The 23903-nt window shown below is 37.5% G+C and overlaps 1 protein-coding gene across 1 annotated transcript in view; it reads right to left on the bottom strand.

Annotated features, from left to right (window-relative positions):
- The window catches only part of LOC150087146 (endoplasmic reticulum transmembrane helix translocase), a 760787-nt gene that overhangs the window by 528536 nt on the left and 208348 nt on the right, over window positions 1–23903 (bottom strand). The window contains exon 7 of the mRNA XM_090371851.1: window positions 1753–1882. Coding sequence (XP_090227977.1) covers window positions 1753–1882 — 130 coding nt within the window. The remainder of the gene's footprint in view (window positions 1–1752; window positions 1883–23903) is intronic.

The following is a 23903-nucleotide window of genomic DNA, read 5'->3' as shown; positions in this document are numbered from 1 at the left end:
CTTTAATACCAGAAATAGCCAAGCAGCAGTAGTGTGCAAGAGTGCAGATGCATAAGCACTTTAAGTGGACAATAGTTCAAGCCTAAAAGCAGTCATACAGACTTGAACTGTGGTTAACGACTATATTCATTATCAAAATAATTAATGCAACCTCTGACCTAGTGGCTGTACCCCCCCCCCCACATCATCATTACCGTAAGCTGCAACAAGGATTCATGGCCGACTTTCCATGTCAACAAATTTCACTGTTTGGAGTTGCTCAAATTTTTGTCATTGGTGTACATCATCTTAGGATGCAAAGGGAAAAGCACATAAGTCAAAACATGTATACCTATGATCAAAAGAGGTCATGTAAGCCCACTCAATCTTTAAACTACCAGTATGCACTTAAGAATCATAAGACAATTCATCAAATTCTTTGACCTGAAATGACTAATTCAAATTTTAATTTTTAATTTTGATTCATAAATTTCTTAATCATAAATTTTCTTTTAGTTTAGTTAGAAAACTGCTTTTCACATGGTTAAAATTTTTATACAAAATTATGTACATAGAGAAAATAACAAAGGTTGACTGTACACTCTTTGTGAGTAGTTTCAACTTGTGTTAATTTCTCTTTTTACATAATTATAACGAACTAAAATCCAACTCTGAAAACAGATTTCAAGATAGAAATCTGTAACTTAGCTAATTTTATTTAGTTATTGAGATACTATTTTGTTAAATTACATCAATCTGCCCTTTAATAGTAATAGACTAATTAAATATTTTATATGTTCGAGGATTACACTACACCTTAAAAATAAGAATTTGCTATGTAATTCTTGGCACTGTTCATGAAATAGACTCAGTTTTTAAAATAGTGATTCATATTAATTTTTCACACAACAGTGTGTTGCACAAGTTTCAAATGTGTATACAGTAGGGCCCTGCTTTTCGGCATTCTGCTAATATGGCAGTTTTCCATTATATCCATGTTCATTATGTTTGGCGCTTGTTCTGCTTTTTTTGGCATGGCATGGTCAGCAGCCAAGTCCAAGAAGGGATGCCATTTTACTCTCGATGATTCAGTCTGTTTATATGTATAAATGTCATAGGTTTGGCGGCACCAGGAACATTTGTTCAACTCCGCCATTTAAATTTGTAGCTTTCATAATATCCCGTACTCAGGGGAAAAAAAAATTTTAAGTTTGTAACCGAAACAGAGCAAAGAAATGAAGTCACAAACTGAGTCATTCAATTAACAATTAAGGTAAACTAAAATCATTAAAACTAAAATTAAACTAATATAGTTACATCAATACAAACATATTTGCACTCAGCATAAAACACAATACCAGAACTGAAAGTACACTCTACATATAATACAAACAGTGCAGAGGCACAAAAAAAAAAAAAAAAAAACAATCAGATAAAAGCAGTTGGTATTTGTCTAATAGATCGGCATCTTTCAAAAACAAGAGAAGCAAAGTTCTGGAATGTGGAGTAAATTTCTTTGTTTACCACACGGTGATGTTCCAGTCCAGGGCGAAAATCTCTAACACAATTTTTAAGGAATTCTCAGTCTGTGTACAGTATATGATAGTGTAAACATGTTATTAGGCTTTTATATGCATTCGCAAGTAAAAAAAAAGCTACGTTCCACTTTCCGATAATCTTCACCTTTCAGTGGGGGGGGGCTGGAACCTATGAGTGGGCCCTACTGTATAATACAAGCATGCAAAAGCAAAAATAATAAGAAATTCCTATTACCTCTTAATCCAGGAGCGGTTTTGCCAGGAGGAGTGTGCTGTAACACTTTTGTACCTCCTGATAGTATATGTAGCCTACCATCGGTTTCCATATTCAAAATCTTCTCTGGATCTAAGGTTTCTATTGGTTCCTGAAAAAACAAAGGAACAATGTTTGTATATTTATACTACATACCAGATAAACCATTTCAGTGAACCAAGTGTACAAATAAAGCTGATAAATAATAAAGCATCTCTGGATGAAAGGTTTTTATTGATTGCTGGAAAAATAAAGAAACAAATTTCATATATTTATACTAAACACCAGATAAACCATTTTAGTGAGCTAACTGTACAAATAATAGCTGATAAATAATAATAAACACATAAGAATTTAACTGAATGTGTGTGTGGGGGGGAGGGGGGGCAGGAGCTAAAATGGCTATAGTCTTCACCTTATTAGCATTTGCATTAGTTGAGGGATATAATGCAAGAAAGCAAGCTAATAGAGCATCAGCCAAAAAAAAACCCTTCCCATTTCATCCATCTGGCCACTCCAAATATGTCTAGTTCAGCCTTAAATTTATTTAAGCTATCAACTTCCACAACAACAGATGGAAGTCTGTTCGAGCAATCAACTACCCACTGGCTAAAAGCAAACTTCTGTAGATCTATTCCACAACTGTCTTTCCTCAATTTGAATCTATGATCCCTGAGATTCTTAATCTGAGCAAGCAGAAGTATCCCGTCAGCATTAAGCCTGCTCAAACCATTCAAGGTCTTATACATCTCAATCAGATCACCTCGCAGATGTGATCTGATTGATGAACACTTATGAAAGAAGGCTTAAGTTCTGCAATTTGCAGAACTAACGCCTTCTTTCATAAGTGCACCCCTTTGTTCCTCTAACCAATCTTGTTGCCCTTCTCTGTATTCATTCTAGCAACTCTACATCCTCCTAATATGAGGCGTCCAGATCTCTATATAGTACTCAAGGTGTGGTTGGCCATAGCCTTATACAAAGGGATAATCACCACCTTGTCTCTGCTAGCAAAATTCCTATATATCATTGACAAAACTCCTTGACCTGCTCTGTCAGCCCGTCTGCACTGCTCAGAGAACTTCATATCTGACTGCAGGTCTTTTTCATTCTCCACTTCCCTGAGTGTAGTACCAGACAGTTGGTACGTTTCTCTTGGTCTACTGGTACACATATGCAGTACTTTGAATTTTCAATGTTAAACTTCAGTTACCACTTCTCAGCCCATCTGCCTAACTTTTCTAGATCCTGTTGCAGTACCATACTGTCTTTAGTTTCATTAACAACCCTGCCAACCTTTGTATCATCTGCAAAGTGTCAATATCTGGAAAGAAAATTCCCCCATTACAAGACATTCTGATTTACTGGCCCACTATTTCTTGTAATTCCCCCATTACAAGACATTCTGATTTACTGGCCCACTATTTCTCTGTACAACTGTTCGTTGTCCTCATCAGAGTCATTAGGCCTATAACACACTCCTACTCTTATTTTCCCTTTCCCAGTGTTTATATCATGCCAAACAGACTCAACATTGCACTGTCCACCCATGTCAACTGGATGCATTTCCTCAGATTTTATGTGTTTCTGAACTAACAGCATAATCTCTCCTGCCTTCCTACCTTATCTATCCTTTCTGTACACAATGTACTCCCCAAATTCCAATTCTACTCTGCTTATATCTGTGTGACACCACGTCTCATATATGCCAACAATATCTGCTTTTGATGACTTGGATCAGCACTTCAAATTCATCAAATTTATTTACTATACTTCTAGCATTGGTGTATATGCAAGTATACATGCACCTGTATTCTTACTCTTACTTACCGTAACACAGCCCATGTATTTACTTGTTCCATGATGACTCCCAGTAGCTCTTGAAATCCCCAGCAACTCGCTCCCTAGGCTGCTTCTCATTACAATATAAGCAGTGCAAGAAACCCTTTCACCTCTGCCGGCGTTAACTGTTAATCTTTTAGTGTGTGAATCCCCCCCAAGTTAGCAGTTTTCTGGCCCACCCAACACTGCCTCAATAGCATCAGCAAATATTCTTGCACTCTTTCTATTTAAGTGTATTCCATCCCTGTAGAAGCAGTCTCTCCTGTTAGCAAGCACAGACCACATTGAAAAAATTTCTACCCCCTGCAGAGATTGAGCAAGGCCCATGGGGTAGAATTTTTTTTCAGCGTGGTCGTATGATCACAATAAGGTGGATATTTTTTAACTGCTACATGATGATCAAAGTTAATGATTCCTCAAAACTGCCCCCCCACTCCCAAGAAAATCCTAGCACTCTGTCCTAGCATGTTCGGATAGGACAGAGTGCTAGCACTCTGTCCTATCCGAACATGCTATATATCCCACAGAACTCCCTAGGGAAGAATGGCCCAGTAGAACCAACAGTACATTGCCCGAGGATGCCATGAGTCAGGCAAAAATGCCTGTGTGATTCAGGTGTTTGTATAACCCATGACATGTATTCTAAGGTCGGTTTAGTAGACAAACCAAGCTCAACTGACAATTCTTTTCTTTGCATCCAATGTAAGGAGTGTACTGATCTCAAATTAAATCTTGGTGCATTACAAAAAAGAGTTTGAGTCATCGAAAAAACAGGTGCTTGTCCTAGAAACAAATGCAACTGGGAGGTCAGCAAGGACTCAAGTATCTTGTGACCTGCCAAATGATGCACTCTCAATCTCCTTAAACCAGAAGTAGGCTCTGGTTGAAGGAGATTTGGTTTTATTAGGAGAATATTATCAGAAAAAGGGACATTTTTTTTTTTTTTTCTATAATAAAGATAGGTCGACCAATTGATAGTGTTATCAATAGATTTGTCAGATTTTAATGTGGTTAAACAGAGTATTATTCTTTATGTGGGGACTAATATTAAACAAACACGACCTGACGATTTGTTGGTTAAATATAGGACCATGCTAAAAATGCCCCAAATTAGGTCAGAAGGTGTCTACAATTCTGCCCAGACATGATAGGAGGGATTATATGCTGAAAGCCTTGTGGGGAAAGGCTCTGTGAGGAAATTTTTATCAGTGAGACCTGCACTTATAGATAGGAAAAATCTATTTTGTGGATATAGTATTCATTTGAAGAAAGCTAGTGCAAGGGTTTGAGCAAGTATCATTGATACCTGACAGATTCAGTGAAACTTCTAGTTGGGGAGGGGGGGGGGAGAAGAAAGATAATATAAACATGCATTTGTCTAATGATATTAGTTAAACAAATGCTTGCACACACACACACACCTCATGATTTCTTATATCTTGCTGCAACAGCTGATGCCGGCAAGATGTTCTGAGGGTGAAAATATTTCAAATGAGCAGAAAGATAGATAAGGAAACAAGCTTAGCCAACTTAAAGGAGAGTGTCATGGTAATAAACTATAGAAGAATATTTAGTCTTACCTGTGTCGACAATAGTAATCTCAGGAGTGTTGTCAATAAAATGGGTGAATTCAAACTCCTGGTTAGGACAAATAATGCTGACATAACAGGGCTAGCAGAAATGTGGTGCTACTAGAAAAATGGCAATCATAACTTCCACTATGGTGCATATAATATATTTAAGAAGGACAGAGAAACTAGAAGTGGATGGTATCATGCTTCTTATCAAAAGCAGCCTGACTGTGAAAAGAGCTTTTGCTGAGTCTGAAGTTACATCTGCCAGCATACACTCTGTGTGGTATGAGTTAGTTGGAAGCAAAGGTATAATAAGAGTGGGAGTAATCTACAGACCAGAAGATTGTGAAGAATATGAAAAGAGTCTTTACATGCAAATGGAATGAGCAAGCAAGTGTGAATATCTTATTATGGGAAATTTCAATCTTCCCCTAATTGATAAGAATAAGTGAGAGAAAGTTTATTCCCAATGGTAAGTTACCATTGGGAATAAACTTTTTAAATAAACTAGATGATTACCATTTGAACCAGCATGTCAGAGAAAACACTAGGAGTGAGAATATTGTAGACATATCATTACTCACGAATCAGATGACATCACAGGTTTTAAAGTAAAGGAACCACTGGCAGATAGTGATCACACAATCGTTAGTTGGAAGATGAAAAAAGATGTTGCAATAGCTAAAGTTAAATGCACAGGTTTTAATTTCAGAAAAGGGGAATATAACAGCTTAAGACTCTACATCATCATCATCATCAGCCATTTTCAATCCACTGCAGGATGAAGGCCTCTCCAGCAACTTGCCAGTTCCTTCTGTTTTGAGCACTGGCCATCCATTTACTACCCAAAAACTCATGAATTTCATCTATCCATCTCCACCTTTGTCTTCCAGGTTTTCATCTAGCTCCTCTTGGGTACCATTCTGTTATTTTCTTAGTCCACCTGTCATCATGTCTTCGAGCTATGTGTCCTGCCCAAGACAATTTTAGTTCTTTAGTTTTGATAAGAATGTCCTTTACTTGAGTTTGCTGCCTAATCCATGTGTTTCTCTTCTTATCTAACAGTCTGATTCCCAATATAATTCGTTCCATTCTTCGCTGTGTAGTTCTCAGCTTCTCTTCCATTCTTTTGGTGAGTGCCCAAGTTTCACTTCCATAAGTCATGGTGGGGAGTATACATTGGTTCATTATCTTACGTTTCAAACAAACTGGGATATTGCTCTTCAGTATGTGACTATATTTCCTGAATGCTATCCATCCAAAATTTATTCTTCTCTTGACTTCCAGCCATTTATCATTATTACAGTTAATAACTTGTCTCAGATAAGTATATAACTCCACCTTTTCAATTACTGCTCCTTCAATCATTATTTCCCTTTCTGTGGCATACTTGTTCATCATTATTTTTGTTTTAGCCATATTCATCTTTAGTCCAAAATCCTTACTAACTGCATAACTGATTAAGATTTTCTTCTAATTCTTTGGGATCGTGGCTTATGACCACAATGTCATCGGCAAATCGTAAATGGTTTAGGTACTCTCCGTTCACATTGACTCCTTTCTGCGGCCAGTCTAATCTTCTGAAAGCTTCCTCAAGGGCAGCAGTAAACAGCTTCGGAGATATTGTGTCTCCTTGTCGAACTCCTTTCTCGATTTTGAATTTCCTACTGTCTTTGTTTAGTCTAATAAAGGAGGTAACACTCTCATATATTTTCTTCAAAATCATAATATATGGGGTATCTATGCCTTGTCTTTCCAGTGCCCGAAACATTGCCTTATGCTGTATGGAGTCAAATGCCTTTTCATAATCCACAAATGCCAGGCATAATGGTGTTTTATATTCATTTGCTTTCTCCATTAGCTGTGATATTACGTGAAGGTGATCTATAGTTGAGAATCCTGTCACAAAGCCAGCTTGTCTTTCGGTTGATTCTCATCAAATATTCTTTCTAATCTGTTAGTAATGACCCTTGTAAACAACTTGTAGATATGGGATAACAAGCTAATTGGTCTATAATTTCCAATTTCTGATTTATCTCCTTTCTTATGCAGCAAAACTATGATTGCATTATTCCACTGCTTAGGCGTCACACCTTTTCTAATGCACTTTGTGAAGAGCCTTGCCTGTTTTTGTGTTATGTCTCTTCCTCCAAATTTTAACAACTCTACAGTAACTTCCTCCTCCCCCCGGGGCTTTCTGATTCTTCATTTTCTTCAATGCATGTTCTACCTCATCAGGAAGAATATCAGGTATGTCGTATGTGCTGCTACTTTGCAATCCATCTTCCCCACTGCTGGCATCATTCCCCCGCTCCTTATATAATTCTCTATAGTAGTCTTCTGCTATTTGAATTATGCCTTCTCTGCTGTTTATAAGTACACCATCGCTATTCTTCAGTTTCAGTATCATTTGTCTTTCTGTATTACTGCTCACGGCTGCTGATTTAAATCCTTTGTTTACCCTTAATGCTTGTTCTACTTTTCTTGTGTTAAATCTTCTTATGTTCTCTCTGAGTCTCTTTCTATTGGCTTTGCATAACTCAGCATACTCAAATTTTCTCCCTGTCAGTGTTTTTCTTGTTCTTCATTTGTCGTCTTCGGTTCATCGTGACAAGTGTTTCTTGACTAATTTTTTCTTCTTTGGATTTCTTTTTCCCTATAGGTTTCTTGGGCTTTATCACTTTCAGAAAGTTGTAATATTCCTCGTCTATATCTTGGTCCTGAGCAGTCTGCAGGAGCTCAACATGGCATACATTAATTGGGTGGTTTTCAGAGGGAGGGTGAATACATTAGAATTATGGATTAGCTTTAGCATTAGTAGAGGCATTTGATGCAAGAAAGCAAGCTTATGCAGCATCAGCCAAAAAAAAAGAAACCCACTTCCACTTCACCCCTTTGTTTGTTCAAAATACCTGTCCAGCTGAGCCTTAAACTTATTTAGGCTATCAACCTCCACTACAAGGGATGGAAGTCTGTTCCACCAACCAACCACCCGCTGGCTAAAGGCAAATTTCCGCACGTCTATCCTATATCTGTCTTTCCTCAATTTGAATTTATGCCCTCTCAGGTGATTATTCTGAGCTAGAGGAAGAATCCCATCAGCATTGACATGCTCAAACCATTCAAGGCTTTATACACCTCTATCAGATCACCTCATTGGTGCCTAGTCTCCAGACACTGTAATTTGCAAAACTTAAGCCTTTCTTCGTAAGAGCACCCCTTTATTCCATTCAATAATCTTGTTGCCCTTCTCTGTACTCGTTCCAGCAGGTCTACATCCTTCTTGAAATGAGGCCTCCAGACCTGTATACAGTACTCTAGGTGTGGCCTAACCATTGCCTTATACAAGGGAATAATCACCTCCTTATACCTGCTGGAAAAATTCCTGTATATAATTGACAATACTCCATGAGCTACTCCTGCAGCCCGTCTGCACTGCTCAGAGAACTTCATATCTGCCTGCACAACCACCCCCAAGTCCCTTTCATTCTCTACCACTGTCAGTGTAGTACCACAGAGTTGATACGTTGCTCTGGGGTTGCTGTTTCCCATGTGTAGTACTTTACATTTGTCAATGTTAAACTTCATTTGCCACCTCTCAGCCCATCTGCTCAACCTTTCCAGATCCTGTTGCAGCAGCATAGTGCCAGTAGTGTCCTTGACAACCCTGCCAACCTTTGTATCGTCTGCAAACTTGGACATTAAGCTGGTATACCATCATCAATATCATTTATAAATACAGAAAACAATAATGGACCCAACACTGAGCCCTGAGGGACTCCACTAATAACATTAGTCCACGATGAGCAGTGTCCACTGATTACCACTCTCTGTCTTCTCCACTTCAACCACCCCTTTATCCATAGCAGCAATTTGCCTCCAATGTCACACTGCTCCAATTTGTGTAGCAATCTTCCATGTGCAACAGTATCAAAAGCCTTTCTAAGATCCAAGTATATAATATCAAAGCTATTCCCTGCATCCAGTTCTTTTGTGACTGCATCATAATATCCAATCAAATTGGTCAGGCAAGACGTCCCCTTAACAAAACCATGCTGTGTCCGAGCTATAACTGAAGACTTGTCTAAATGATCCTGCAGTGCTTCTTTAACCAGTGCCTCAATTAACTTTCCTGGAACAGAAGTTAAGCTCACAGGTCTATAATTACTTGTGTCAGCCTTTGATCCTCCTTTGTGAATTGGGGTCACATTTGCACATTTCCAGTCTATGGGTACCTCCCCTGAGTCCAAGGAAGCTCTCATAATTATGGCTAAAGGTTTGCTTACTTCCTTTGCTGCCTCCTTTAATATAACTGGATAGACCCCATCCACCCCGGGTGCCTTTCTTGTGTTTATCTTCAACAGTTTCTCCTCCACTTTACTCCCAGTTATTTCAAGATTCTGTAGCTTACTGCTAGAGTTGAATACACCTCTGGCATTCCCCTCGCTGAATAACTCCTCATGTGTGAATGTCGATGCAAAATATTCATTTAGTTTGTTAGCTACCTGAGCAGGATCATCAACAGTTGACCCATCAATATCAAGTGGACCAATCTGATTCATCCCCTTCCTTCTAAAGTTTACATAAGTAAAGAACTCTTTGCTGCTTTTCTTTGCATCCCTTGCCAAGGATTTCTCGTAATCTGCCTTCGCCTGCCTAACCTCCTTTGTAACTTGGTTGCATATCAACTTGTATCTATCATAGGCTTCTGTGTCATGTGTTAATTTGTAAGTATCCCATGCATTTTTCTTCTCTGCCATATGCCTCATTAGTTCATCTGACATCCATTTTGGCCTAAACCTTGAACAATATTTCTTAGTTGGTATGTAAAGCCTAGTAGCTTCCAAAATTAATTCATTGAATGCGTCCCATTTTGAATTTGCTGTTGGTAACATCATCAGTTGGTCCCACTGTATAGAATTTAAATACTGTCTCAGTCCATCGTAGTCGCCTTTACGAAAGCAATAACCCTTCCCTTTACCCCTAATGGTAGTTACCTCTTTGAGTAAATCCCACTTCAGCACACTGTGATCACTGCCACCTAGTGGTTCATTTATCTGCAGATTCTTAATGCATGAAGAATCACTGCTGATAATCAAATCAAGAGTATTACTCCCTCTAGTTGCCTCCCGAACATGCTGATGTAGAAAACAATCATCCGATAAATCCACAAAAGCCCTGCTAGTGTGTGAGTGACCAGCCCCCAAATTCCAGTCAATATCTGGGAAATTAAAATCTCCCATTATAAGACTCTCTGATTTACTGGCCCACTCTATTTCCCTGTACAGTTTCTTATTATACTCATCAGAGTCATTAGGCCTATAGCACACTCCTACTCTCAATTTTGATCTCCCAATGCTTATGTCACACCAAACTGACTCAACACTGCACTGTCCAGCGATGTCGACTGGCTTCACTTCCTTGGTTTTTATGTATTTCTTAACTAATAGCATAACCCCTCCCCCTTCCTATCCTGTCTATCCTTTCTGTAGACGTTGTACTCCCCAAATTCCAGTTCTGCATCCCTTATATCTGTGTGACACCACGTCTCTGATATCCCAACAATATCTGCCTTTGATGTTTTGAGCAATACCTCAAATTCATCAAATTTATTTACTAAACTCTTAGCATTGGTGTACACGCAAGTATACCTGCACCTGTTTCTATTCTTAGCTACCCTAACACAACCCATGTGTTTACTTGTACCGCAATGGCTCCCAGCAGTCTCTGAAATATTATGCATCTTGTTTTTCAGGCTTCTGCTCATTCTAATAGAAGCATTGCAAGAATCTCTTTCATCTCTGCCAGTGGCTACTGTCAATCTATTGGTCTTTGTCTCCCCCCAAGCTAGCAGTTTTCTGACCCACCTAACACTGCCTCGATAGCATCAGGAAATATTCTTGCAAAAAGCAATAATCACAGTAGCCATGAATGCATATATACCATTAAGTAAATATAGCAAGAGGAGGATGCCAAGATGGATGAATACGGATCTGGCCAGTCTAATAGAGCAAAGGAAAGTTACAGAGTGAGGAAAAGTACTAAAGCCTACAACTGCTACATGTTAGTCTGTTATTGTTATTGTTATTGTTATTTGGTTTTTAGGAGCATTAGCAACTAAGGCCATATTGCTCCGAGATATGCGGTGGTCATTCCCTGACCTTTCCGCATCCTTCGTATTTGGTGGTGACAGGCTCGAACCCCGGTCTAATCAAGAAGCGTGTGCTATGCACTGCTGCTCCTTCCCACCTGACTACGGAGGCACCTGTGGATGCCAAGGCCAAGTAGGAGAAAGCACTGGCAAAAAATAGAAACGTGGTTTTTCATGAATGTGAGTACAAAGAAGAAAACAAATCAGATCAGACCCTTATGTACTGCATGTGGGAAAGTTTCAGATAACCTAGCTGATGTTGTTGGTGAACTGAATAGGTATTTTTCATTGGCCTTTACTGACAAAAGAATGTTCATGCTGAGGAAAGACAGTGCAAGTGAGACTGGGCCTTTGAAATTAATGATTTCAAAATTGCAGACAACTGTTCATTAGAAAAACGTTTGAGCCTAAAGGAGTAAGGCTCCTGGAGTTGATGGCATATCCAAGTAATTTTGGAGGAACGCATGCAGAGTTTGTTGAATCATTGAATTTAATCATGAGACTCGGGAGAGATTCCTTTGGATTGCAGAAGTGCCAATACATAAAGGCAGTTCTAAGAGTGAAGTCAGTAACTACAGATCACAGTCTGACTTCAGTACTAGGAAAAAATCTTAGAGGCAATGATTAAGAGTGCAATTCAGGGACATTTAGATAGAAATGCCATTCTTAAGGGTACATAACATGGTTTTATTAACAGAAAAATCATGTTTAACTAATCTGGTAAGTTATTTTGACAAATTTACTCATGAGATGGATAGAAAATTAATTTAAACTATGTTAAAATTATGTAGCGAATAAAATAAAAATATATTATATTTGGATTTTAGCAGGACATTTGACAGTCACTTGTGAGGGTTACTGCACATGCTGGAACATGTTGGGATTAGAGCTGGAAAAATTCTAAGATGGATTGCAAAGTGGCTATATTGTAGAAGGCAGAGGCTTATGATTAATGGATATTCTTCAGATTGGTGTAATATCAAATGAAGGGTCCCCCAAAAATTGGTTCTTGGACCACTTTTGACTTTGATTTGCATAAATGACATCAACAAAGAATAAAGGACACAATGTCAAAATTTGCATATGATAGGGAGAGTGATTAATAATCACTGCCAAGCAGGGCTCTTCAGGATGACTTGCTTATGCAGTTGAGTATGGAGACCTCTGAAAAAAAAAAAAAATACATTGAACTTCCTGAAAGGGTCCAGAGATGGGTAACTTGCATGGTAAGATCAGCAACTGTATAAGAAAAGATTTGAATTATATGAGCTACAGAGCTTGGCAACCAAGCACCTTAGAGGAGATTTGATAGAGATTTTTAAGACTCAGAGAAGGGTTAGAAAAATGAATGAAGGTGGAAATTTCACTGTTATAAAGAATTCCAGAACTAGGAACCATAAATTCAAATTAGAGAGGAAGAATTTTAGACTGGATTGTAGTCGGTTTTTTTTTTTTTTTTAGCTAGCAAGTTGTTGATTACTGGAACAAATTGTCTCCACATGGAGTTGAAGTCGACAGTTTAAAAAAAATTCAAAGGTCAACTGGACAGTTACTGGAATAAGGAGGAAAGCCTATAATTTGTTTTGTATTTTCTTATTACTTTTTTTGGCCAGTGCAGCAAAAGCATCTGACTTCCTTGCTAATACTAAATGCTAATACTAATTATAGTAAAGAAACCAAACCTTTATAAAATCACCATAAACAAATCTCAGGCTATTGTAGCTAAAATAACAGCTCAGTAGTTAGTTATTTTAGCTGCTGAACTCTATCAGTGTCAGTTTTTAACCAATGACATTGAGCAACCTTTGGCATGCCTCCCATTTGGAAAATCAGAAAGGAACACACACACACACACACACACACACACACACACACACACACACACACACACACACACACACACACACACACACAGTTTAAATTCTACTTTTATAATCAAAAATTATGATTCAGGTTTCAGGGTGGCCAGAAAAGAAAAGTGGAAGCAGTGAGAAGCAGTTCATATTTACTGCCTTTTTAGCATTAATTTAGCCCAGGAATAACTGAAATATTCATATATATATGTAAAAAATTCTGGATATTTTCGAATCAAAATCTATAGTCACCTTATACGGAGATGTCGCTATAAAGTTCCTGGAATATTATAAAAAAATAAAAAAATAATAAAAAACACAAAATGAAAGAGCTCAAAAATGGTTTTGGTTTCATTTTTATTCAAAGTAATCACCACCTGACTGAATGCACTTATTACACTGTTCTAAAAGTTTCTGAAAAGAGTCGGCAAAGGCATCAAAACAGATGTTGTTAGATACAGCAGTTATGTTTTTCTTTATGTGATCAACACCACAAAACCACTTTCCTTTGAGGGCACCTTGGAAAAGAGAAATCTGCTCATGCTAAATCATGAGAGTAAGGGATGACTGATCTGTACAATGCCATATTTCTTCAGAAATGTCATCAAAAAAAAAAGTTAAGAATGGGTGGGGGCATTGTGCAACAAGAACAGGCTGCCTTTCTCTCAATATTGCTTTTCTTATCTCTTTAATAGTCTTCAATGCACCAGTACGTAGAATGCAACATTGACTCTCTCTCCCCTTCATGTACAAATTCACACCCTGTTTGTCGACAAACATGATCATGCTTATGTTTTTAAATCCTTGATGTCTGTTAATGAAACTTTTTTGGGCCTTGGTGATGATTTTGAAGTCCACTGCATGCTCTGACACTTCATTTCTGTGTCGTACAGAAATACCCAAAACTCTCCATTGGCAATGCAGTCAAGGAAATTAGTATTGTCTTGACAAGTCTGAATGAAGTTTTCTTATGATGATACTTCACTGCTTTTGCTCATCCATGATGCTGACAGCACAAATTTTGCACAAACCTATATCCAAACTCATCAGCCATTATTCTTAAGGTTGAACAATGATCACTCGCCACAACTCCCTGAACTTTTGCCTCTATCCTCATTTCAAGAGGCCGACAGAATCCACCCCACCCCTTGGGTCTCATCAAGTACATCCTTGAAACCACTTATACCATTCAAATATTGATACACCTAATGTTTTATCATCATAAACCATTTTTATCATTTCATATATTTCTGTTTCAGATTTTCTCAGTTTAAAGCAAAATTTGATATTAATTTGTTGCTCCATTGCAAAATCACAACATGGAACATTAATGATAGTAGCAAAACTGGTTGTTACTTATCTTCCTGTTAGTCTACTCTAAAATCTGTATAGATTAGGCTAATGGGTTACAAATATAACAACCAGTTTTGTTAGTAGCACCATGTGTTGGAGGAAGTTTGAGCTGCAACAAATGACTACTATTTACTTTCAAACATCGAACAAGACCACAACAGTACCAATCCGGGAACTTCACTGCCACACATCTCATATAGGGTCATGTCAGATTTATACATATCTATATTATATGTAATTCCGTAAGTTATTTTCCAGTTAGTAAAACTGTGAGTGAATGGAAGCAGCTACAGACACATTAGACCACTCAATTTAAAGCTTACATTGTCAGGATGTCAGGAAAAATTAAAGTTTTATGAAAATCTTCCCTCAACCCCCTTAAAAGGGATCTTAAAATTTAGAGTCTGAACTGGAATATAGTGTGTTCTTTAAAAAAGAGTTCATGTTTTATTATAAAAAGAGGGCACTTTTTTGTTGTCATGGTTAGGTCATGAATTGTGCTATTCTAATATATTTTGTAAAATTAATTAAATGGTAATATAAAGTACTTAGGAAAAAGAAATAGGTACCTTATATGAAGAAAGTTCTGAGCTGCTTGCATTGTTTGCATATTTTTATTCAAGAACTGGCAAATACATACTAATTTAGGTCATGGCAGTTTACACATTTTCAGAGTCTAACTGCCACTATGTCTATCTATGCTTAATACTGATTTTTGAAAGTTTGAACTGATAATCAGTATATTTTAAAAATTTGAGACTGTTTCTACTGGATTTTTTTTTTTTCTGTAGGTTCGTAGATACCAATCTCCAATTGGGGATAAGATTCTTTAGGGTAACCATATGCCAAGTGGCAAGAATTTCATTTTTGACAGTTTTCTAAGCCGATCTTTAGCTTAAGTAGCCTTTAACAATGGCTTTCAAAGGGTAAGGAAGGAGGGAACTGTGCATCATCTCTAAAAATTGGTCATAAAACTACAAAGGATAATTTAATGTGCTCTTGCACATGCTGTCTCACATTTCCGAAGATCATAATTAGGGGAATGCCAGAGGTATATTTATCTCTGGCAGTAAGCTAGATAATTTTGTAATAACTGAGAGTAAAGTGGAGGAAAAATTGTTGAAGATAAACACAAGAAAGGCACCTGGGGTGGATGGGATCTATCCAGTTATATTAAAGGAAGCAGCAAAAGAAGTAAGCAAACCGTTAGCCATAATTATGATTGCTTCCTTGGACTCAGGGGAGGTACCCATAGACTGGAGATGTGCAACTGTGACCCCAATTCACAAAGGAGGATCAAAGGCTGACACAAGTAATTATAGACCTGCGAGTTTAACTTCTGTTCCAGGAAAATTAATGGAGGCACTGGTTAAAGAAGCACTGCAGGATCATTTAGACAAGTCTTCAGTTATAGCTCGGACACAGCATGGTTTTGTTAAGGGGACGTCTTGCCTGACCAATTTTATTGGATACTATGATGCAGTCACAAAAGAACTGGATACAGGGAATAACTTTGATATTATATATTTGGATCTTAGAAAGGCTTTTGATACTGTTGCACATGGAAGACTGCTGCACAAATTGTAGCAGTGTGGCATTGGAGGCAAATTGCTGCTATGGATAAAGGAATGGTTGAGGGGGAGAAGAGAGAGTGGCAATCAATGGACACTGCTCATCGTGGACTAATGTTATTAGTAGAGTCGCTCAGGGTTCAGTGTTGGGTCCATTTTTGTTTTCTGTATTTATAAATGATATTGATGATGGTATATCAAGCTTAATGTCCAAGTTTGCAGACGATACAAAGGTTGGCAGGGTTGTTAAGGACAATTCCGACACTACGCTGTTGCAACAGGATCTGGAAAGGTTGAGCAGATGGGCTGAGAGGTGGCAGATGAAGTTTAACCTTGACAAATGTAAAGTACTACATATGGGAAACAGCCAGCAACCCTAGAGCAACTTATCAACTCTGTGGTACTACACTGACAGTGGTAGAGAATGAAAAGGACCTGGGAGTAATTGTGCAGGCAGATATGAAGTTCTCTGAGCAGTGCAGATGGGCTGCAAGAGTAGCTCATTGTGTCTAGTCAATGATATACAGGAATTTTTCTAGCAGGGATAAGGAGGTGATTATTCCCTTGTATAAGGCAATCGTCAGGCCACACCTAGATAACTGTATACAGGTCTGGAGGCCTCATTTCAAGAAGGATGTAGAGCTGCTGGAACGAGTACAGAGAAGGGCAACAAGATTAGTGAATGGAACAAAGGAGTGCTCTTACGAAGAAAGGCTTAAGTTTTGCAAATTACAGTGTCTGGAGACTAGGCACTGGTGAGGTGATCTGATAGAGGTGGATAAAGCCTTGAATGGTTTGAGCACTCAATGCCGATGGGATTCTTCCTCTTGCTCAGAATAATCACCTGAGAGGGCATAAATTCAGATTGAGGAAAGACAGATGTAGGATAGATGTGCGGAAATTTGCCTTTAGCCAGCAGGTAGTTGGTTGGTGGACCAGACTTCCAACCCTTGTTTTGGAAGTTGATAGCCTAAATAAATTTAAGGCTCAGATGGACAGGTATTTTGAATGAACAGAGGGGTGAAGTGGAAGTGGTTTTTTTTTTCTTTTTTGGCTGATGCTGCCTAAGCCGGCTTTCTTGCATCATATGCCTCTTCTAATGCTAATGCTGATGAATTCCACTATGGTATATATAATGTATTCAGTGGTGGACTGGCCATAAGACTTACCGGAAGAAACCCCAGTGAACCAGAGACAGAAGGAGGCCATTGTGATTTTGCATTTTATACTCTGATCTCCAATACATTCTATTTGCCTTCCCCAGTAAGAATTTTTGACCCAGTCCATCTCTGAACGTATTTAGCAAAGATTGGGAAGACAGAAGGGGTGGAGGGGTCATGCTTCTTATCAAAAGTAGCCTGAGTGTGAAAAGAGCTTTTGCTAAGTTTGAAGTTCCATTTGCCAGCATAGAACCTGTGTGGTGTGAGTAGGTCGGAAGAAAATTTTCAATGGCAGTGGGATAGTCTACAGACCAGAAGACTGTGAAGAATGTGACAAAGAGTCTTTACATGTAGATGGAATGGGCAAGCAAGCATGAAAGTCTTATTATGGGTGACTTTAATCTGCCCCAGATAGATTGGAATAAGTCAGAGGGACACTCAAGATGAGGAAAAACATTTTAAAATAAACTAGATGATTATTAAATGCATCATCTACCTTATCTTCTGATCCTTTTTTTTTTTTTTTTTGTTAGTTGTTGGCACATCGGCTTCTGTGACCATAATGCACCTCTCAAAGTTTTTGCATTTTACTCTGATCCAAGCCCGAGGCAAGATTCCAGGCAGGCACTTTATCCACCTGACTAGTCCGGTTGGCTTCTTCTGAGTCACTCCCTATGTTACTGTTCTTCTGTTTGTTGATTAACGCCAGTTGTTTATCAATAGATCCTCACTAATCCTCAGGCCAACTATCTACCTTTTCTTTTGTCTACTTTAGATGCTGGGATTTCATTTTTTGTGTCAAAAGTGCCTTTTTTTCTTGGGCGATGTGCTACTAACTCTAAATAGAAAAGGCATCTACATACTGAAGCAGTACTTTCCTTCACTCCCATGTTGTTTTCAGATCTGTTGATGAGGATCTTCTGTTTCGGACACATAGACGGACCAAAAATCTGTCCTTTGCTGCAGAATATATTCATAGAAGTCCACTTCCTTTCTTTCTGCTTAGACTACTAGTTTCTGATAGTTTTTGCAATAAACATGCCAGTCACTGCTGATTGATTACAGTGACTGCTTTTACTATTTCATGCATATGATGTCCCTCTGCATGCAATGCAGCAACAAAATTTTTCCTACATGGCATTGATTGTGAAAACTTAGCCGTTTCAATAGCATAGAATACTGGGCTCATGGCATATGCACTGTATGTATGCTGGGGTGCAGAAAAAAAGTATGGCACATGACATCATCAGAGAGAGCTTCCTAGAGATAGATGACGCAACAGGGTGATGCTATTACAAAACATATAGGGGGGGGGGGGGGGTCCTCGTTATCCAAGGATAAAAGTATGGATGTAATTGTGCTCCCGGAATATAAGCATTTAATCAGTGATTGCAAAATTAATAATAATGACTATGTGATATCAGAAGATTCCTTAGGATGAGTGCTATCGACTGATACTAAATTCATGCTTATCCTGTCATCAGGTAAATATATACATACAGTCGAACCTCTCTTTAATGAACATCCACATAACAAATTTTTCTATGTAGAAAACTTTTCTGATTTCCCCTTGGTTGTTACATTGAAAATAGTTCCCATATAACTAAGAAAATTTACATATAATGAACTGATTTCAAGAGACCTGGGTATGCATTGTTCGCACCTGTGGCTGGGCAATAGAGCTGATGCTGCAGAAATTAAGAGCTGAAAGGATTGAAAATTAATCACTTTAGCTTTTAATAGCTAAAGGGTTTAATTCTTAAGAGCATTCCACAATTTAGTGTTGCCCATAAAGCCATTACTGTACTGAGAAGTCATGCTGATCAACTACTATCTATGTGTTGTCCACAGTTATTGGCAAAGATTAAGGCATATTCCAGACACGGATATTGGCTCTGGTCAACCTGTTTTCTACTGTAAACATCCTATTAGAGAATTAGGGGGGGGAGAGATTTTCCTTTATCCCAGAAATTCATCTGTTGTTTTGCAGAAATGAGTCACCCACACTTTCACTAAATTTCACCTATCTCTGTATGATATGTACAAGTGGTCCCTAAATCAGTTTTGTTTTAGCTGCTGTGCAAGTAACCTTAGAATGTCTAAGAGGAAGTCTTTGGGAGTAATGGAAAAAGTGGAAGTGCTTAATAGTGTGGATCGGGACGTTAAAAAAAAGAAATCGTTTTAAAATTTGGAATCTTTGCCAGTAGTAACACGGTTTTTCAGAATGTCAACCATTCTGAAAAACTGATTTGAATCTCAAACTGTTTGAGGAAACAGGACCCAGTCGGAAGCGTGCAAAATTATGCCTGCATGAAGATGTAGATGAAGCCGTTTTTAATTGGGTGAAGTTGATTTGAGACCAAAACATGCCAAAATCAGAGCCATTAATAAAAGAAAAGGCTATGGAGTACACATCTTTTCTGGAGCATAAAACATTCCAAGCCAGTTCTAATTGGCTGGACAAATTTAAAAAGCACCATGGGTTACTTGAAAAAGTCATTTCTGGTGAAAGTGGAGTAATTGAAAACTGTGCCCATTAAAAAGAAAGTTTTGAAAAACATTATGGAGGACTATGAGCCCGAAGACATGTTCAACGTTAATGAAATCTATTTTCAGGTCTATTTTTTAAATGTTTGCCAAACAAGACACTGACTTTTAAAGGTGATAAATGTGTAGGTAAAAATAGTAAGGAGAAAAGTTAGTCTTGGTCGGCACAAATATGGCTGGTAATGAAAAACTGAAGCTTTTGGTAATAGGCAAAAGTAAACAATCTCGATGTTCAAAGGAGTAAAGTCGTTAGAGCATGACTACAACAAAAAAGCTTAAATGACATGTGAAATTTCTGAACAGCAGATTTTAAATTTCAATAGAAAGATGATGAAAGAAAACAGAAAAATTACTTTGATTGTCGACAACTGCCCATCTTCACTCGGTAATTTTGAAATTTATAGTTGTGAAGTTTGTTTTCTTACCTCTGAATACCTCGTCTAAACTGCAGCCAATAGACCAAGGCATTATCAAGAATTTGAAAATGCACTACTGAAGGCACATACAGAAAAAAAGTATACTGAGAATAGAAACCAACCAACTTATACATTCTGTTAGAGATTTTAGGATGTGCATATTGGAGTTGGCAAAAGTGTGGAGTCAAGATATGACAGAAACAATGATTAAGAATTGTTTCACAAAAGCAGGTTTTGCTAAAACACCAATTAACAGTGATGAGAAGGATGAACTGCTACAAGACATTGAGCAATCTTGAGAAGAACTCCAAGCAAGAAGTTTTATCAGTGGATGGAAAAATGGTTTTGAAGAATCTTTAGAAGTTGATAACAATGTCATAGTAGCTGAATATACAAGTGACTCCAACATGGAGTATATTCAAAGAACTAGAGACAATATTCAGGGGCTCGCATCTTGTGAGTATGGGCTTGGCACACACAGGGATCTGAGCTGGGTATCAGCATTCTTCTCTTTCTTGGTGATTCCCTTCTCTCTCTCTCTCAGGGTAACTCAGAAAATTTTTTTTGGCTGGTGCAGCAAAAGCCTCAGGCTTCCTTGCACCATATGGCTAATATAATAATAATAATAATAATAATAATATCAATGATGAGTTGGATGAAAATCAGAGCAACAAAGGCAATGAGTGCAATATTAAACCTACCAAACATGAAATGTTGGCAGCATTTAAAACTTTGCATCGAGGCCTTCAGTGTGAAGAAAATGTGCCAGAAAATATATTTGAGTGTTTAAACAAATGCAAAAATTTTTATGAACGATGTACAGTAAAGTCTAGTGTACATCAAAAAATAACCAAATATTTTACGACATCATTCTTTAAAGTGTACTAATATATTATTGTGTACATCATGTAAATAGTAATTTCTTAAATGTGATATTAATAAATTAATTATTTTAAAATGTTAGAAAATGTATTCATTCCCACTTATTTCTGATTTATTCCCACATTTTACTGTATTTTTGACTGTTGAATTACAGTATTTTTTATCGTTGAAAAGGTCATATTTCTTTATAACAAATTTTTTCAGGTGAGCGATCAGTTCCATTATATGGAGGTCCGACTGTGTGTATATATATATTTCTATTATAATTTTCTATGCAACATGCTCTCAAATCTGTGAATGCAAACAAGGTCAACCAAGGTCAATGCAAGCTTTGTTCAGTTACTGTTCCCAGGTCCTCTCTCTCCACATGGGAATTAATATATTCTGTTGATCGGAAATGGATGATATCCCCAGATGATTTTCCCTACTACTGAAGTTAGACTGGCCGGTCAGTAATTTCCCGTTATACTCCTAGAACCACCTTTATGTTCCAATTTACACCAATCCAACAGAATCTCTCCTGAGTCCAGTAATGCTCTCATAACTAGCCTTAATGGTTCGATGCAATCACTTGCTGTCTCCTTTAAAATTATACCACAGGAGCCTTACTTGACTGTAGGTGCGAAAGTTTTCTCATTAAATAATCATTTGAAATTTCAACATCATTAATTACATTTTTTCAACTTCACTTCCATAATATCTCATTGACACAAAGGGTTTTTTTTTTTTTTTTTTTTTTTTTATGTAAATATCGATGCAAAGTAACTGTTGAGTTCGTCTGCAACTTCAGCTATGGTATCTAATACTATTCCACGTCCATTACATAAGGGTCCAATCTGATTTGTCCTTCTGTTCTTTGCATTTATATATGTGAAGAATTCCTTAACTGCACTCTTTGCTCTCTCCCAGACTCAATAAAGATACTATAGTGAAAATTATGCTTCGCTTAATAAAATGTCTTTCTCCTTCAGAAAATGAACATAATTCAACCAGGGAAGACCAACATGGAACATTTTTGGAACATCAGTGTTCCGAAAATTCTTTCCAAAATAAGAAATTGCCCGACTCCAATGAGATTTTAAAAGATGAACTTGAGTCAGAAATTAATGAAATACTTTTAAATATTTTTGCTAAAAAAGTTCAAAGCCTAGAAAATATGGACTGAGATCATCTACGATTATCTCAGTACAATAGTACCAGAATAGAATTCGAAAGGACGTTTTCTGCCGCTCATCAAATATGTACCAAAATTAGATCCATTTTAAATGATCATACTATTAATTGCTTATGTTTCTTAAGAGCTCACTTTATTTGGACAAGTAGTGCGGAGGCTTAAACATAACTAAACTTTGCAGTAACAATATGTATTTCTTTGATTTTAGAATAACTGTATTTTAATGATTTTTTTCAGAATATTTATTATTGCAATAAATGTCTATTTAAAACATGAATTCAAGTAATTATAGTACTTATTTTTTCCTTACTTTATTGCACCTAATTGTCATCAAAATTCGAGAAAAACGTTTGTTTTTGGAATACCGGTATCCCAGTTTCATAAATTAAAAATACCGAAATACCAGTATTGTAAGCCCTAGGTGATATATATTAATCCTTTTGAGAAAAGTAATGATGTTTGAGACATATATTTTATTACCCAAGATTGAAGCAAGTGTAAGAGGGTCTTTCATTATTTCGGTAGTGAGACGGTTCTGGCGTTCTCTTGCATGTTTTGTGCATTCAACAAAGATGTTTCAAGGAAAGTGTAGTGTTACAGTGATGACACTGAGGAGGAGTCTCCCTTCTTAAGAGATAACCATGAGTAATGTTAGTGTGGCCAATTCTCAAGCGAGCTAATATTATCTCCTGCTGCCGAGTTGAACTGAAGCTTGAAGGGCATCGCTCAAGATTTGGTTTAATACTTCAAAGTTTATTGTTAAGATGTTGCTGCCAAGATAACTGCCAATAGAACGTGCATTTTTCCTGGATTATTGGTCTATAGTCTTCACGAGGGACTAGGTTAGTCAATTTGGCAGCATTGTCCACTAGTTCATTCCCGGGAATTGCCACATGTCTGGGACCCAGCAAAAGTGTATGTTTCTCATAAGTTCTGATAATGTATGCAAAGAGGTGATTATTTCTTTTACAGGTGAATGATATTCATCATGGTGTTTGTCAGTGATTGAAGTGCACTTAAAGAATCTGAGAAAATCATGCTGTTTTTAATATTGGATGACTCAATGTAATTCAGTGCAACCTGAATTGCTATTAGTTCGACAGAGAATATACTGAACTCACATGACAACTGATATGCTAATGTGATGTTTGGGAAAACTGCAGCGATTTGAACATGGGCACTGTTCTTTGTCCATCAATATGTACTACGACGAAGTTGGGAAACTGGTCCACTGCTGCATGGTATAGTTGCAAGAAATTTTTCCTATGTAAAGTAGATTTATTCCATTCATGAATGTGTAAGTCGCATGAAGGTGAAGTGATGTTCCAAGGAGCAAGAGAGAATGGGAGGGTACGCACCACATTCTCTAAGGTTAAATTTAGTTATTCTAAGAGGTGTTTTATTCTCATACCCAAAGGACGATTTACAGTAGGGCAGTTTTGGTATAACCTGCTATGCTGTGATGTGAAAAGTATCTGCCAGTTTGGGTGTTCTGGCATAGATCTAATTTTATATGAAAAGTGTAGTATGAGTTGTCTTCTGATGGAGAGAGGGGGTTCATGTGCTTGGGAATATAAACTATGTATTGGAAACGTGCAATATGCTCCTAA

Source organism: Mastigoproctus giganteus, chromosome 4 (assembly GCF_048544385.1).
Source record: "Mastigoproctus giganteus isolate SK-2022 chromosome 4, ASM4854438v1, whole genome shotgun sequence".
NCBI classification, from domain to species: Eukaryota; Metazoa; Arthropoda; class Arachnida; order Uropygi; family Thelyphonidae; genus Mastigoproctus; species Mastigoproctus giganteus.
Note: the sequence above shows the minus strand (reverse complement) of the source record. Positions and strands in the feature narration are given on the sequence as shown.